This window comes from Anolis sagrei, chromosome 13 (assembly GCF_037176765.1).
Source record: "Anolis sagrei isolate rAnoSag1 chromosome 13, rAnoSag1.mat, whole genome shotgun sequence".
Taxonomy (NCBI): Eukaryota; Metazoa; Chordata; class Lepidosauria; order Squamata; family Dactyloidae; genus Anolis; species Anolis sagrei.
The window spans coordinates 20,371,823-20,389,324 of NC_090033.1; the positions used below are offsets into that span (position 1 = coordinate 20,371,823).

General features: G+C 52.9%; 1 protein-coding gene across 5 annotated transcripts in view; it reads left to right on the plus strand.

Annotated features, from left to right (window-relative positions):
• CAMTA1 (calmodulin binding transcription activator 1) overlaps positions 1 to 17,502 on the plus strand; it is a 539,274-nt gene that overhangs the window by 506,624 nt on the left and 15,148 nt on the right. For 3 of the 5 annotated variants that reach the window (XM_067472884.1, XM_067472882.1, XM_067472886.1), the window contains 13 exons: positions 858 to 984; positions 1,730 to 1,864; positions 2,048 to 2,220; positions 2,855 to 3,054; positions 4,014 to 4,092; positions 4,250 to 4,595; positions 5,256 to 5,728; positions 9,715 to 9,905; positions 10,002 to 10,248; positions 11,396 to 11,467; positions 11,924 to 11,944; positions 15,687 to 15,880; positions 15,996 to 16,070. In XM_067472884.1, the coding sequence (XP_067328985.1) occupies positions 858 to 984; positions 1,730 to 1,864; positions 2,048 to 2,220; positions 2,855 to 3,054; positions 4,014 to 4,092; positions 4,250 to 4,595; positions 5,256 to 5,728; positions 9,715 to 9,905; positions 10,002 to 10,248; positions 11,396 to 11,467; positions 11,924 to 11,944; positions 15,687 to 15,880; positions 15,996 to 16,070 (2,333 nt within the window). The remainder of the gene's footprint in view (positions 1 to 857; positions 985 to 1,729; positions 1,865 to 2,047; positions 2,221 to 2,854; positions 3,055 to 4,013; positions 4,093 to 4,249; positions 4,596 to 5,255; positions 5,729 to 9,714; positions 9,906 to 10,001; positions 10,249 to 11,395; positions 11,468 to 11,923; positions 11,945 to 15,686; positions 15,881 to 15,995; positions 16,071 to 17,502) is intronic. The other 2 variants (XM_067472885.1, XM_067472883.1) reach the window with 1 other exon arrangement.

Genomic DNA, 17,502 nt, shown 5'->3' on the forward strand with positions numbered 1-17,502 from the left:
AAAGCACGGTCCAGAGTGACTCCCAGGTATTTTGGTGTGCTGCGATGCTCCAGTGGTATTCCTTCCCAGGTCATCCTCAGAGCTTGAGATGCTTGTCTGTTCTTGAGATGAAAAGCACACGTCTGCATTTTAGATGGATTAGGAATCAGCTGGGTTTCCCTGTGATAGGCAATAAGAGCATTCAGAGAACTTCTGTTCAACCCTCTCAAAGCTCCCTGCTTGAGCGGTGATGGCACGATCCTCAGCATAGATGAAACTCTCTGTCCCTTCTGGCAGTGGCTGGTCATTTGTGTCGATGTTGAACATGGATGGAGCAAGCACGCTCCCCTGAGGCAGGCCGTTCTTCTGTCTTCGTCATCTACTTCTCTAACCCTGGAACTCAACAAAAAAGCTCCTGTTCGGTAGCAGGTTTCCTTGAGTGGTGATGGCATGATCGTCAGCATAGATGAAGCTCTCTGTGCCTTCTGGCAGTGGCTGGTCATTGGTGTAGATGTTGAACATGGATGGAGCAAGCACGCTCCCCTGAGGCAGGCCGTTCTTCTGTTTCCGCCATCTTCTCTGGCCCTGGCACTCAACAAAAAAGCTCCTGTTCTGTAGCTCCCAGCCCACCCCAAATATCTCAGGGTGAGATGGCTGGAGATAGCAAACCTACAGTGATAAGCTTGGTCTCAGCTCTGTGAGAAAAGGGAGGTGGGCAATGCGTGTGGTTCCCCGCAAGTGGATCTCACACAAATATGGTGAGCCTCCAAGGGCAAGAGCCCTCAGAAGTATTTGACTTTGCAGTCTAGGCATGTTGGTGGAGTCCTATCATCCTGACCCCCGCCCCCTTCTTCTCTGCTTCCTCCCCGTCCTCTTAGGGGGGTGTGAAGGTGCTGATCACCGGCCCGTGGCAGGAGGCCAGCAACAACTACAGCTGCCTCTTTGACCAGGTCTCGGTCCCGGCCTCCCTGATCCAGCCAGGGGTCCTGCGCTGCTACTGCCCAGGTGAGTCATGAAGTTGAGGCTCTAGCTGTGGGGTGAACAGGCCCCTTGCACCCCAGGTGTCGGGAGGGTCCCATAAACATCTTGCTCGTTGCAACTTGGCAACCCTGGCTGGATGGAGGACTGGCTTCTAGCTGCTACCGCCACCCATTTCCCCCATAAGACCCCTGGGATGAGACTCTGGGATGGGGAGGGGTCTGGTGGCTCGGGGCTCTAGCTGTGGGGTGAGCAGGTCATGGGGTTGGGGCTCTAGCTGTGGGGTGAGCAGGCCCTTGCACCCCAAGTGTTGGGAGGATCCCACAAACATCTTTCTCGTTGCACCTTGGCAACCCTGGCTGGATGGGGGACTATCCAGTTACTATGTCTTATGGGGTTACTATCTAGAGCAGTGGTTCTCAACCTTTCTAACACCGTGACCCCTAAATATACTTCTTCATATTGTGGTGACCCCCTTTGCCAGCCAGCGGGAGCGCGAGGGACATGAGAGAGGCCTCGCGCAGCCATTTTGAGGGGGCGGGGCCAACCGAGGCGCCTTCGCGACCCCCAGAAAATGGCCCAGCGACCCCTCTGGGGGTCGCAACCCCCAGGTTGAGAACTGCTGATCTAGAGATATATCTATAGCTGCTACTGCCACCCATTTCCCCCATAAGACCCCTGGGATGAGACTCTGGGACGGGGAGGGGTTTGGTGACTCTGATAGAGGCCATTGGTAAATGGTCCCCATGCCTCTCCCCACATTGTCCTCCAGCACACGACACGGGGCTGGTGACCCTGCAAGTGGCCTTCAACAACCAGGTCATCTCCAACTCGGTGGTCTTTGAGTACAAGGCCCGGGCACTGCCCACCTTGCCCTCCTCACAGCACGACTGGCTCTCCCTGGACGGTGAGCACATCGGGGCGCGTGAGGGAGATGGGGGGAACTGGGCTCTTAAAGGAGGAGGAAAGGGGGCTACGAAAGAGAATGGAAGACCGGGTTGGCCAGTCCTTAAGAACATGGAGGGCATTTGGGCTCCTTTGATGGGACCGTCCTTCTCACTCTTCCTCTCTTCCCCCATTGTTGTTGTAGAGAACCAGTTCCGAATGTCCATCCTGGAGCGCCTGGAGCAGATGGAGAGGCGGATGGCCGAGATGACCACTGGCTCCCAGCAGCAGCAGCAGCACAAGGCACCAGCCAGCAGTGGAGGAGGAGGAGGAAGCGGTGGTGGCAGTGGTGGTGGCAACGGGGGCAGCCAAGCACAGGTACACGCTCTATTGGAGTGCCCCTTTTCACCTGGCCCATCTCTGTATCTTCCTGCTGATTTTGTTTGAGAGGCGGGCCGAGGCTACCTTCTTTTGGCCAGCAGTGCAGGCCAGCAATTAGTGGCCCATTGTTCTGCTTCCTGTTTACCCTATATAAGCCAGGGCCTGAACTCAAGGGGCAGTTGTGCTCCCACAGAAGTTGAGGAAGCAAGAATCCATTTTGTTCCCTTCTGCTACAGGGTAAGCCTTGTCTTAGAGAACACTAGAAATCTGAGTAAGTGTTTAAAATTAGCTGCTTTGAGTGTTGCTTTGTTTGAGAGCAACACCCACTAACCTACACTTTCCCCCCAGCATACAGACAACAACATAAAACACACACAAAGAGGAGGTAATTACCAACCTCCAGATGGAACAAACACAAAATCTTCCTGTCTCATGCACAAGCTGTGGCATGTTCAGCTTTTTCACGTAACAAATACTCAATTACATCTGCCCCAAGTGTAAACGGATCACTCACATGGAACACAGGATCCAACAACTCGAGGACCGTATGAAGACCCTTAAGGACATTCAGGAACTTGAGCTGTTCTTAGACAAAAGAATGTAGCCTCGCCTCTCCTTTCCTCCCTCACAGAGTGCCTCGGGGACGGGCTCTGCCTCGGGCCACTGCTTCGAGGGCCGGGTGGTCGTCGTCTGCGAGAAGATGATGAGCCGGGCCTGCTGGGCCAGGTCCAAGCACCTCATCCACTCCAAGACCTTCCGGGGCATGACCTTGCTCCACCTGGCTGCCGCACAGGGCTACGCCACCCTCATCCAGACCCTCCTCAAGTGGCGGTGAGGACCTGCGAGAGGAGCTTTGGGTGGGAGAAGAAGGGCAGAAGAATGGGCTCTTCACTTGGGGGTCTGGCCTGGAGGAAGTGGTGTTGGACAGTTGGAGGGAGTGTCCAGCAACCAATGGGATGATCCCCGCAACCAGCCAGGGCCTCTTGTCTCCAAAGCTTTCACACCTCCAAAGCTTTGGGGACCTCCAAATTAATGGGGAGGGGGACCTCCAAAGCTTTCACGCCTCCAATGCTTTGGGGACCTCCAAATCAATGGGGAGGGGGACCTCCAAAGCTTTCACACCTCCAAAGCTTTGGGGACCTCCAAATCAATGGGGAGGGGGACCTCCAAAGCTTTCACGCCTCCAATGCTTTGGGGACCTCCAAATCAATGGGGAGGGGGACCTCCAAAGCTTTCACACCTCCAAAGCTTTGGGGACCTCCAAATCAATGGGGAGGGGGACCTCCAAAGCGTTCACGCCTCCAAAGCTTTGGGGACCTCCAAATCAATGGGGAGAGGGACCTCCAAAGCTTTCACACCTCCAAAGCTTTGGGGACCTCCAAATCAATGGGGAGGGGGACCTCCAAAGCTTTCACACCTCCAAAGCTTTGGGGACCTCCAAATCAATGGGGAGGGGGACCTCCAAAGCGTTCACGCCTCCAATGCTTTGGGGACCTCCAAATCAATGGGGAGGGGGACCTCCAAAGCTTTCACACCTCCAATGCTTTGGGGACCTCCAAATCAATGGGGAGGGGGACCTCCAAAGCTCTCACACCTCCAAAGCTTTGGGGACCTCCAAATCAATGGAGAGGGGGACCTCCAAAGCTTTCAGACTTCCAACGCTTTGGGGACCTCCAAATCAATGGGGAAGGGATTCCACCCAGGCTTCCCCAAGGTGCTGAACCATTGGGTGGGTCCAGTTTCAACACCTGGGAAAGCTCCTTCAAAACTCCGCCTTTGCCTCTTCCTAGCACCAAACACGCCGACAGCATTGACCTGGAGCTGGAGGTGGACCCTCTGAACGTGGACCACTTCTCCTGCACGCCGCTGGTACGTAGTGGACCTTCTACCTTTCCTCCGGAGGGCCGAGAGCTTGCACGGGTTACTCCTCAGACTCTGAGAACAAGAGGAGGAGTGGCCAGGGTTTCCCTGCATGACCCCTGACCCTTTCTTTTGCTGACCCCTCTTTGTTGTGTGCCCCCACCAGATGTGGGCCTGCGCATTGGGCCACATGGAGGCGGCGGTGGTGCTCTACAAGTGGGACCGTCGGGCCCTCTCCATCCCGGACTCGCTTGGGCGATTACCCCTGGCCATTGCCCGCTCTCGGGGCCACGTCAAGCTGGCTGAAGGCCTGGAGCAGATGCAGCGCCAGGAGGAGGAGGAGCAGACCCCACTGCACCAGGCCCCACGTGTCCTCTGTCCGCCCCACCAGGATGAGCCCCCTCCCGCCGCCACCACTACCGGGGAGACCTGGATGGCCCAGTGGCACAGCGAAATGGTGGCCTCCCAGGAGCCCCAGAAGGGGGTCACGGTCATCTCCGCCCCCAACACAGGTACAGAGTGGGGCTCTTCCCCTTCCCACCTAGCTTGCCCTTCAAGGATCAGTCTGGAATCGGAGCGTGCTTGTGTGGTCCTTAGCAAGCTGCCCCCAGCATCCTTCCCACTGCTCTCTGGCCACTCTTGATACCTGACCTCCTAACCAGGGGCGGCTCAACCATTACTCAAAGTAAGCCTTCGCGGTATAGTTGATTTTGCCAGGGGCGCTCTTGGGGGAAAATAGACCTTGACGTATGCGAGTTGTAGTTACTGGGATTCACAGTTCACTTACAATCAAAGAGCACTCTGAACTCCACCAATGATGGAATTGAACCGAACTTGGGACCAGGGGCGGCTCAACCCTTACGCAAAGTAAGCCTTTGCCGTATAGTTGATTTTGCCAGGGGTGCTCTTGAGGCACTCTTGGGGGAAAATAGACCTTGATGTATGTGAGTTGTAGTTACTGGGATATATAGTTCGCCTACAATCAAAGAGCATTCTGAACTCCACCAATGATGGAATTGAACCATATATGGCACACAGAACTCCCACGACGAACAGAAAATATATATCGATGATTGGTTGGGTGTGTGTGTGTGCCAAAATACTGTTTGCTTACCGTTGAAAATTAACTCCATGCTCCTAACCCATGGGGCTCTCTTTCTCTCCACCTGTAGAGCTGCGGCGGCCCCGATCCGAGCCCTCCAGTTACTACAGCAGCGAGAGCCAGAAGGACTACCCGGCACCGAAGAAACACAAGCTGAACCCCGAGTACTTCTCCTCGGCCCGGCAGGAGAGGCTCCTCTCCACGGCCCTCAGCCTGGAGCAGCCCTGCGCCCGCAAGCCCACCAGCAGCTCCACCAGGCCCGCCTCCCTCCCCGAGACCCCCGGGCCCCGGATCACAGGCCGGGAGTACCATCCACAGGAACCGGGCGCGGAGGCCGGGGGCCACTACCGAAGTGGTGTTTCCGGGGTCAAATGGGGCCCGAAGGAGGGCTACGGGCCCTTGGCCAGGGACACGGCAACGGCCCAGCGGCTGCATCCACAACAGGAGCAGATGTCGGAGCAGGAGACCATGGAGGCGGAGCTGCTGGCCTTCCAGGATGCCGCAGACAGCGAGGATGTCTTGCACCACGTGGACGACCTCCAGGTACAGGAAGCCCGGGGTGGGTGTGGCCGGAGCCATAGGGGTGGACTGTTTCCTGAGGTTGCGTTAGGCATTTAGGGTCTCGCCGCTACAGCATTGAGATAACGTGCCACACAGGATGTTTCAGGCTTGCACAACTTCCAGGCCCTCCAGGAGTTTTGGACTTCAGATCCCAAAATTCCTGACCATTGGCCAAGCTGACAATAGGGGCTTCTGGGAGTTCAAGGGCTGCAGGTCGAAGAGGCCTGGGGTATACAATCCCAGGATTATTGCAGCTATAGAAATAATCACAGAAGCTCAGAGTTGGAAGGGACCTCCCAAGGGCATCCAATCCACCTCTGATGCCAGGCTGGGAAAGCACAATCCAAGCGAGTGGGCTTATGAACAAAGGACCCTTCCCATAAATATTCTTTATACTTCCTTCTTTGCTTCCATGCTGGGCTTCTTTCTCACGCAGATGATAAAAAGCTTCGCTCTCACAGAGCCTCCTCTCACATCAAAAATACACAGAAGCTTCACATAGCAGCTTTACACGCAAAGCCTTCAACCTGGAGCTTCTCTCACCAGGCCTTCTCATACTCTGAGGCCTACCTCACACTTTGAGGCCTACCTCACACAAAGGCTTCTCTCACAGACTAAGGCCTACATTACACTCTAAGGCCTATTCTGCCACTGAGGCGATCTCTCACACGGAGAGACTTCTCTCACACTGAGAGACTTCTTTCACACTGAGAGACTTCTCTCACACTGAGAGCTCCCTTAGACTGAGGCGTTGCTATGCAACAGGCACACCTGCTTACACTCTAAGGCCTGTTCTGACACTAAGGAGATCTCTCACACAGAGAGACTTCTCTCACACTGAGAGCTCCCTCAGACTGAGGCGTTGCTATGCAACAGGCATGCCTGCTTACACTCTAAGGCCTATTCTGCCACTGAGGCGATCTCTCACACAGAGAGACTTCTCTCACACTGAGAGCTCCCTCAGACTGAGGCGTTGCTATGCAACAGGCATGCCTGCTTACACTCTAAGGCCTATTCTGCCACTGAGGCGATCTCTCACACAGAGAGACTTCTCTCACACTGAGAGCTCCCTCAGACTGAGGCGTTGCTATGCAACAGGCATGCCTGCTTATACTCTAAGGCCTATTCTGACACTGAGGCGATCTCTCACTCAGAGAGACTTCTCTCACACTGAGAGCTCCCTCAGACTGAGGCGTTGCTATTGCAACAGGCATGCCTGTTTACACTCTAAGGCCTATTCTGCCACTGAGGAGATCTCTCACACAGAAAGCTCCCTCAGACTGAGGCGTTGCTATTGCAACAGGCACGCCTGCTTACACTCTAAGGCCTATTCTGACACTGAGGCGATATCTCTCACAGAGAGACTTCTCTCACACTGAGAGCACCCTCAGACTGAGGCGTTGCTATTGCAACAGGCATGCCTGTTTACACTCTAAGGCCTATTCTGCCACTGAGGCGATCTCTCACACAGACTTCTCTCACACTGAGAGCTCCCTCAGACTGAGGCGTTGCTATGCAACAGGCATGCCTGCTTATACTCTAAGGCCTATTCTGACACTGAGGCGATCTCTCACTCAGAGAGACTTCTCTCACACTGAGAGCTCCCTCAGACTGAGGCGTTGCTATTGCAACAGGCACGCCTGCTTACACTCTAAGGCCTATTCTGCCACTGAGGCGATATCTCTCACAGAGAGACTTCTCTCATACTGAGAGCACCCTCAGACTGAGGCGTTGCTATTGCAACAGGCATGCCTGTTTACACTCTAAGGCCTATTCTGCCACTGAGGCGATCTCTCACACAGACTTCTCTCACACTGAGAGCTCCCTCAGACTGAGGCGTTGCTATTGCAACAGGCACGCCTGCTTACACTCTAAGGCCTATTCTGCCACTGAGGCGATATCTCTCACAGAGAGACTTCTCTCACACTGAGAGCTCCCTCAGACTGAGGCGTTGCTATTGCAACAGGCATGCCTGTTTACACTCTAAGGCCTATTCTGCCACTGAGGAGATCTCTCACACAGAGAGACTTCTCTCACACTGAGAGCTCCCTCAGACTGAGGCGTTGCTATGCAACAGACACGCCTGCTTACACTCTAAGGCCTATTCTGCCACTGAGGCAATCTCTCACACAGAGACTTCTCTCACACTGAGAGCTCCCTCAGACTGAGGCGTTGCTATTGCAACAGGCATGCCTGTTTACACTCTAAGGCCTATTCTGCCACTGAGGAGATCTCTCACACTGAGAGCGCCCTCTGACTGAGGCGTTGCTATGCAACAGGCACGCCTGCTTACACTCTAAGGCCTATTCTGCCACTGAGGCAATCTCTCACACAGAGACTTCTCTCACACTGAGAGCTCCCTCAGACTGAGGCGTTGCTATGCAACAGGCATGCCTGCTTATACTCTAAGGCCTATTCTGCCACTGAGGAGATCTCTCACACAGAGAGACTTCTCTCACACTGAGAGCTCCCTCAGACTGAGGCGTTGCTATGCAACAGGCACACCTACCTTACACTCTAAGGCCTATTCTGCCACTGAGGAGATCTCTCACACAGAGAGACTTCTCTCACACTGAGAGCTCCCTCAGACTGAGGCGTTGCTATGCAACAGGCACGCCTGCTTACACTCTAAGGCCTATTCTGCCACTGAGGAGATCTCTCACACAGAGAGACTTCTCTCACACTGAGAGCTCCCTCAGACTGAGGCGTTGTTATGCAACAGGCACACCTACCTTACACTCTAAGGCCTATTCTGCCACTGAGGAGATCTCTCACACAGAGAGACTTCTCTCACACTGAGAGCTCCCTCAGACTGAGGCGTTGCTATGCAACAGGCACGCCTGCTTACACTCTAAGGCCTATTCTGCCACTGAGGAGATCTCTCACACAGAGAGACTTCTCTCACACTGAGAGCTCCCTCAGACTGAGGCGTTGCTATGCAACAGGCACACCTACCTTACACTCTAAGGCCTATTCTGCCACTGAGGAGATCTCTCACACAGAGAGACTTCTCTCACACTGAGAGCTCCCTCAGACTGAGGCGTTGCTATGCAACAGGCACGCCTGCTTACACTCTAAGGCCTATTCTGCCACTGAGGAGATCTCTCACACAGAGAGACTTCTCTCACACTGAGAGCTCCCTCAGACTGAGGCGTTGCTATGCAACAGGCACACCTACCTTACACTCTAAGGCCTATTCTGCCACTGAGGAGATCTCACACACAGAGAGACTTCTCTCACACTGAGAGCTCCCTCAGACTGAGGCGTTGCCATGCAACAGGCACGCCTGCTTATATTGAACCGCAGCTTCTCTGAGTCACTGCATCCATTTAACCCTTTCACATTTTTGTAACCCAAAATACCTAATATTAATATTTCTGACAGAAGAGACCCCCAACGGGATACCCAGTCCAACCCCTTTCTGCCAGACGGGAAAAACACACAGAAGAGACAGAGCTTCAGTTGCACTTGAAAATTCTGACAAAAAGCAGGGGACACTTGGGAGATTGGGGGGGGGGGGATAGTCTACCAAGACCCCAAGATAAGCCAACACTTGCATCGCTCCTGGAGGCCAAGAAGCCCCCCTTTGACCCAGTGTAAGACTGTAGGTTTTATATAGCAATATTAAATGATCACTCACAAGCCGGCTTTGCTTTGAAATGAATATATTGCTTGTATCTCTGCAGCAAAGAAAGACACTCCTGACTTTTCCCCACGACCACTTCCTTTTATACACTTTTCATGCCCATCTCCCTCTCTTCTCAGTTTCCTTATGAGAGCTTGTTGCTCCACAAGTTCCAATACAAGGTTTCAAAATGTCACAGAGAGAAAAGGCATCCAGGATGATTCAGTCAGGATGTCACGGAGGGAATTTGTGATGTCTTCACGTCGTCAGAAATTGACTCCTGACACCCAGTTCCAAGGATTGGTCCTTCTGTCTGCGATTGATGCCTTCTTGCCCTCTGCAGGTGACAATGATGACGCTGGCGGAGCACATCATCGAGGCCACACCAGAACGGATCAAGCGTGGGGAGAGCCTTGCGCCGGCGGAGGGACCCCTGGCTGAGCGGAGTGGGGGGACAACTCTCGGCACCTCCATGAGCTGGCTGGCCGGTTACCTGGCAGACATCGACCACTTGCCCAGCGCTGCCCAGATAAGGTCTGTCGGGAGGCGGCCTTCCCTTCGGAAAGGGGCTGGGATGGGGCAAGGGGCAGCCCCTGACCCCTGCTCCTCCTCCTCTTTCTGCCGCCACAGAAGCCTCTATGGGGCAGCCCTCAGCCCCCCCTCCCACACCAGCCAGAGCCCCACCAGCTCCCCGGTCAGCGCCCTAGCCTTTGAGAAGCCCAGCCTTCCGTCGGCCACTGACTGGTCCGAGTTCCTCAGCGCCTCCACCAGCGAGAAGGTCGAGAGCGACTTCGCCCAGCTGACCCTTTCCGACCATGAGCAACGGGAGCTGTACGAGGCCGCCAAGCTGGTCCAGACCGTCTTCAGGAAGTACAAGGTGAGGAGGAGGAGGAGGAAGAGCGGTCTCGGGTACCAAAGGCGATGGCTGGAATCTCCCCGAGAGGTCGTTCTCCTCAGCGGCAAAATGGAGAACCTTTCTTTGGGGAGCAATTTGTAGGGCGAGTGGGCTTATTAACGAAAGGCCCCCTCCATTGTACGGTTTACAAGAACAAGGTTTCCTTAACACCACGGAAGTTCTTTATATTTCCTTCTTTGTTTCCACGCTGGACTTCGTTCTCATGCTTTGCTCTCACAGAGCCTCTTCTCACACCAAAGTTACACAGGAGCTCTACACACGAAGAATTCACACACAATGGCCTTCAACCTTGGGTTCCTCTCATCAAAGCTTCTCAGATCAGGCCTTCTCAAACTGAGGCCTTCTCACACTGAGGGCTCTCTTAAACTGAGGCCTTTCTCCCACTGAGGCAAACTGACACTGAGGCCTTCTCATACTGAAGCCTACTAACACACTGAGGCCCTTCTCCCACAGAGACCTCTCACAATGTAAATAAGTGTGCCTGTGGTTTAGTAGCCCACGGTTTGTGAGAGGTCTCTGTGGGAGTGTGTTAGTAGGCTTCAGTATGAGAAGGCCTCAGTGGGAGAAAGACCTCAGTCTAAGAGAGCCCTGAGTGTGAGAAGGCCTCAGTGGGAGAAAGGCCTCGGTTTGAAATCTGATTTGAGAAGCTTTGATGAGAGGAGCCCAAGGTTGAAGGCCATTGAGTGTGAAGGCTCCATGTGTAAAGCTCCTGTGTAACTTTGGTGTTAATAGGCTTCAGTATAAGAAGGCCTCAGTGTCAGTTAACCTCAGTGTGAGAAGGCCTCAGTGGGAGAAAGGCCTCAGTTTGAAATCTGATCTGAGAAGCTATGATGAGAGGAGCCCAAGGTTGAAGGCCATTGTGTGTGAAGGCTTCGTGTGTAAAGCTCCTGTGTAACTTTGGTGTTAGTAGGCTTCAGTATAAGAAGGCCTCAGTGTCAGTTCACCTCAGTGGGAGAAAGGCCTCAGTCTAAGAGAGCCCTCAGTGTGAGAAGGTTTCAGTTTGAGAAGACCTGGTCTGAGAAGGGGCCCCCATAGCTTCCCCGGTTGCTTCTGTTGTGCAAACCAGGACACCCTTTCCTCAAGCCGGTGTTTCCCTCTTCCTCTACAGGGACGTCCCCTTCGGGAGCAGCAGGAAGTGGCCGCCGCTGTCATTCAACGCTGTTACCGGAAATACAAACAGGTGAGCCCCCCCTCAGACCCCCACAGACAGGGGCTCCTCCCTCGCTCTGCTTCCTTCGTCAGGCTTTGGTTGCTCTGTTCCTTCTTCACCCGACGGCGTGTTTCTGGAGGGAACCCTCCTAAAGCACCCCAGGAGGCGAGGGGGGCACCCCGTTCTCGCCAAGCAGTTGCATGTCCTTCACTTGGAAGCCTGACTTTCAAAGGAGCGAGGTCTTCAGCTTCTGAGAGATGCTTCTTCGAAAGATCTTGGATTTGCAGAGATCCATGGCCAACGAAGCCTGGCCGAGCAGTGGGGTGGCACTGGGGCAGATGGCGGACTCCCATCTCCTCCCAAGAAGGTGCCCCCCACCCACCAACCGTTGCACCAGACTCCTCTGAAAGCCAGCCTTGGGGGACCCTTGGGGCAGGGCTGCAGCTCTGAACGTTAATCTTGTATTTTCTGTTTCTCCTTGCCAAGCTTACTTGGATAGCCTTGAAGGTAATGACGTCCACCTCTTGAGCTTCTCACCTTCGGGGCCGTTTGGACGCAGCGCCTTGGCTGCTCCAGCGCACCCACAGGAACACGTGCATGCCGGCAACGCTGCTTCTTGGAGACTTGGGGGGCCGAGGGATGGGGGAAAGGGGGCCCCAAGGCCCCTGGGGCCAAAGACCCTCCTTCCTGAGCCACAGAGGGGGGCAGCATGGGGACCTTGGTGGAGGAGGGTCAACCATCACCAATGGGAAAGCAGTTGCAAAAAGGATGGGTCTTAGAGCTTGATTGTAAAGATGCCTCCTTCCCTCTAAGACTGTGTTTCTCAACCTGGGAGTTGGGACCCCTGGGAGGGTCACGGGGGAGTTTCAGAGGGGTCATCAAAGACTGTCTTTGATGACCCCTCTGAAACCCTTTTTGGGTCTTTCTGGGACTCCAAGCGGGGAGGGGAGAGCAGGCGTGCTCAGCGCATGGCAACACGGCATGCATGTGTGCAAGGAAGAGCATGCAAGGCTGGAGGAAGGCTCGCATCAGCGAATCCCTTCAAGGCAGGGAAGTTCTGTGTGGGAGGTTTGGCCCAATTCTATCGTTGGTGGGGTTCAGAATGCTCTTTGATTGGAGGTGAACTATAAATCCCAGCAACTACAATGTCACATTGCCAGGGCTCTGCCTTGTTTAGGTAGAGATGAACCAAACTCCCAGTTTTATCAGACAGTCTAATTAAAACAGCACTTACTTGCTGGCTGTTTTAATAGACCAAAATATAACACAAAGATAGCACTCAGCCACAGAATAAACAAAAACTGATAGCAAAAGCTACACCGTAGTCAAAGGGTCCAGTCCAGTGGTCAAACATGGAGAGTTCAATAACAGAGTCCAGGGATCAAGAGTCTATACCGTAGTCAAAAGCCAGTCCAAAGGTTCAAGGATTCCAAGATTACAGGAGATAGGTCAGGATACCGAAAATCCAACAGACCTGGGGGGGAAACCAGCAGCATCTACCACCAAAATCCAACAGACCTGGTGGGGAAACCAGCAGCATCTACCACCAAAATACACCAGACCTGGGGGGGAAACCAGCAGCATCCACCACCAAAATACAACAGACCTGAGGAGAAAACCAGCAGCATCCACCACCAAAATCCAACAGACCTGGGGGGAAAACCAGCAGCATCCACCACCAAAATCCAACAGACCTGGAGGGGGGGGGGGGGGAACCAGCAGCATCCACCACCAAACTGCAACAAATACTTTTTCCCCAAAGATCAGTCTCAAGGTTAGCTCCTTAAATCCAATAACACCCATCTGCAACCCATCTCTGCACACCTCCACCCCTAATTGCTTTCACCCATGAACTCCCACTTACAGATTACCAAACTCTCTAGAACTAATACACACATTAACCCTTCCATCACCAACCATCAACTGCAGAACATATAACATACAACTCCCAAATGTCAAGGTCTATCTTCTCCAAACTCCACCAGTTTTCACATTTGGGCATATTGAGTATTCATGCCAAGTTTTGTCCAGATCTGTCGTTGTTTGAGTCCACAGTGCTCTCTGGATGTAGGCGAACTCCAACTCCAAAACTCCAAATCAATGGCCATCGAACCCTTCCAGTATTTTCTGTGGTCATGGAAGTTCTGTGTGCCAAGTTTGGTTCAATTCCATCATTGGTGGAGTTCAGAATGCTCTTTGATTGTAGCTGAGCTATAAATCCCAGCAACTACAACTCCCAAATGACAAAATATCCCCCCAATCCAGGGGCCTCGCAACCATTATGCAAAGTAAGCCATTGCAGTACAGTTGATTTTGCCCAGGGCGCTCTTGAGGCCTACAATCACCTACAATCAAAGAGTATTCTGAACTCCACCACGACGATGAACAGAAAATATATATCAGTGACTGGTTGGGGGGCGGGCGCCAAAATACTGTGCTTACCATCGAAAATTACCTAGGGCTGCCTCTGCCTCAACCCCACCAGTATTCAGATTTGGGTGTATTGGGTATTTGTGCCAAATTTGGTCCGGTGAATGAAAATACATCCTGCATATCAGATACTTACATTACAATTCATAACAGTAGCAAAATTACAGTTATGAAGTAGCAACGAAAATAATGTTATGGTTGGGGGTCACCCCCACATGAGGAACTATAGTAAGGTTGAGAAACACTGCTCTAAGATACGGGACTGAGGTGGGGGGGTAGTCTGTGGAAATCAGACGCAACCAGTTTCCCCAAATCGCTGCTCTGTGTGAACAAGGCACCGACCTACAGACTTGAAAACCAAAACACACCCAGAAAGACCCTTGCCCCATGGTGGCACCTTGCAAGGACTTCTTGGTCTTGAATGGTACGGAAGAGGAAGAGGATGGAGCGGGGGAGTAGAGCATCTCCTCAAGAGTGTGGATTTGGGAAGGCTATGGCCTGGAAGGAGGAGGCTATTTCACTCCCTCCTCTGGAAGACCTGTCTCTCTAGGCCAGGGCCGGGAAAGAGCTTGACTGCTCTGGTAACGGTCCTTGGGCTGAGTCCGGCATCTCAAGACCACCTGCCACGTTCCCCACAAGGCCTCCAGAACAGGCTTCCTATTGCCTTGGTGGCCTCTTCTTCCATTTCAAGTCCTACTGTAGCGAAATTGCTATTCTATGTTAAATTTTTGATGTATAGCTCTATGTTTACATATGGCAGATAGGGAAGAATAGGCACAGACAGGGTAGCAACAGCAGAGATAGGATTCATTTGCATATGGAAGCCGATTGGTCATATGCAGATTAGCGTAGGCCCGGGATTTGAATAGGTTGCTAGGCCAAAATGACAGTTGGAAAGAGTAAATTCCAAAGGGGCGGAGCCAAGGTTTTAAAAATAGGCAGTTAGAGAGTCAAAAGAGTTAGTTAGGAATTGCTGTTTGTTAGGGATTCCGGTTTGTTTGTTTGTTGTTCCGGTGAGTTAGGGATTCCGGTTTGTTAGGAACTTCTGTGAGAGAAAAGAGTTAGGAAATCCTGTTAGAAATAAGCAGTTATGAAGATGTGTTAAAGACTTCTGATATATAGAAGCAGTTAGTTAAATGGAGCTCAAGTTTTAGGAACATAAAGAAAACCAGTGGTGCTTTAGTCAGAATATAATTTCAGTCAAGAGTGCGTAAAGCAAGTAAGTCTATTTCAGAAAAGTAAACCAAGTATATTATACTGACTGACAGCCTCAAGATTGCAACAAAACATAAATGTAACCACAAGCGTTGGAGCCAGAAGTTATACATAAACTGTGTTACTTTGTTATACAGAAGTGTGCCTCAGTGCCTGTACAAAGGTTAAACAGAACACAGGAAGTCCCAGCTAATATAAAAGAAGAAACTGAATCAGTATAAGAGCAAAGAGGTTTTTCTTAAATAAAGAAATAGTCTCTCTCTCCCTCGCTACACCTACCCTCTGAGGGGATGCTTCACTCTCCCTTTTTCTGTCCAAGACCTCCTACAGAATCTCTCTTATTGCAGCCGCTCACCGTTTCGTGGTCATACACAGCCCAACAAGGGTAAAGCAGAGTACTTTCCAAGGGTCAGAGCCAAACAATCTCACCAATCCAAAAATGTAGTTCAGTCACCAGACCCAAAGTTCCACCCATAAGTTCACCCGCAGCAATTCGAGCTAGAGCAATTCCACAACGTTGCTTCCAGCAACTAGCCCTGACATTTCCCATCTCCTGTTCCCTTGTCTTGCTCCCTACCCAACACCCCCCTCCACTCCTTTGCAGTATGCACTTTATAAGAAGATGATCCAGGCCGCCATCCTCATCCAGAGCAAGTTCCGGAGCTATGCGGAGCAGAAGCGGTTCCAGCAGAGTCGCCGGGCGGCCGTCCGTATCCAGCAGTTCTACCGCAGCTACAAGGAGTGCGGGAGGCGGAGGCAGAGCCGCCGGGCGGCTGCCCTGGTCCAGCAGAAGCTCAGGTGCCCAAGAGGAGTTGGACTGGGAGGGGTGGGGTTCCAAGGGGGGCTGGTCCTCAGTGGCCGTGAAGCCACCCCCAAGAGAACCCTCCCCTCTGACCACCGGTCTCTCTTGCAGAAGCAGCCTGCTCACCAAGAAGCAGGACCAAGCTGCGCGCAAGATCATGCGCTTCTTACGGCGCTGCCGCCACAGGTGAGCCCCGTGAGTTGGAGTGTTGATGCCTTTATCTGAATCTCAAGCTCTCTCGGGTGGGGTGCAGTGCAGGGAAAGGCCCTGCCAGTGGTCTAGGCGCGAAGCAAGCCAATGGATCTTGTGGCTTCTTGGAGGCTCACGGGAGAAAGACATTGGGCGACTTGGGTCTCGTTCCCCAGGATAATGGCCCGTGCCGTGGGTCCTTTTTCAGGAGGGAAAGAGCAGCGCCGAGCAGCTCCCAGCAGTAGTGGATTGGTTTGGGTGGTCCTGGCAATGGCTTTGGTGGGCCTTGAGTGGCAGAAAGGTTTCCTTCACAAACGTGCAACTCCTAGCGGTGGCCAATAAGCCATGGGTTGTGGTTCCATGGACGCAGCATTGGATGGCACGCAGCAGCGGAGGGACAGGCTTTTGCCGCCACCACCAGAGACGCAAAAGCAGACCTCTGCAGCTTCTCCTTGCCTGTGCATTATGCACAACTTCTTCTGTCGTGAACACTCTGATGTTGCTCGGCCCCACGTTTCCTCATTTTCATCTCCAGAAGGTTGGAGGCATGAGATTCGCAGCGCTGCCTGGGTGAGGGGCAAACCCAATCTCTCTCCTTCTCGCTCTCCTGTAACGCTGCCCTTTCTGTGCCAGGCGTGATGGTGTTATTGTCCCGAGAGAGCTTCCAGGACAGTCCAGGACTCTTGTCACGGGAAAGCCATCAACACACAGGTTGCAATTAGGCAAAACCCTGAGTCCTAGGGCTGCACCAGGCGCTCCCGTCGCAATGTCCCAAGGTCACACTGCCCTTTGGGTCCAGTGAGGTGCCATCAAAGTTGTCTGGCCAAGTGGGCAGAGGATGGAGGTGGGCAGAGGACGGATACTGGAGCCTACTAACACGAAAGTTACACAGGAGCTTTACACACGAAGCCTTCACACACAATGGCCTTCAACCTTGGGCTCCTCTCATCATAGCTTTTCAGATCAGATTTCAAACTGAGGCCTTCTCCCACTGAGGGCTCTCTTAGACTGAGGCCTTTCTCCCACTGAAGCGAACTGACACTGAGGCCTTCTCATACTGAAGCCTACGAACACCAAAGTTACACAGGAGCTTTACACACGAAGCCTTCACACACAATGGTCTTCAATCTTGGGCTCCTCTCATCATAGCTTCTCAGATCAGATTTCAAACGGAGGTGTTCTCACACTGAGGACTCTCTTAGACTGAGGCCTTTCTCCCACTGAGGCGAACTGACACTGAGGCCTTCTCATACTGAAGCCTACTAACACCAAAGTTACACAGGAGCTTTACACACAAAGCCTTCACACACAGTGGCCTTAAACCTTGGGCTTCTCTCATCAAAGCTTCTCAGATCAGATTTCAAACTGAGGACTTCTCACGCTGAGGGCTCTCTTAGACTGAGGCCTTTCTCCCACTGATGCGAACTGA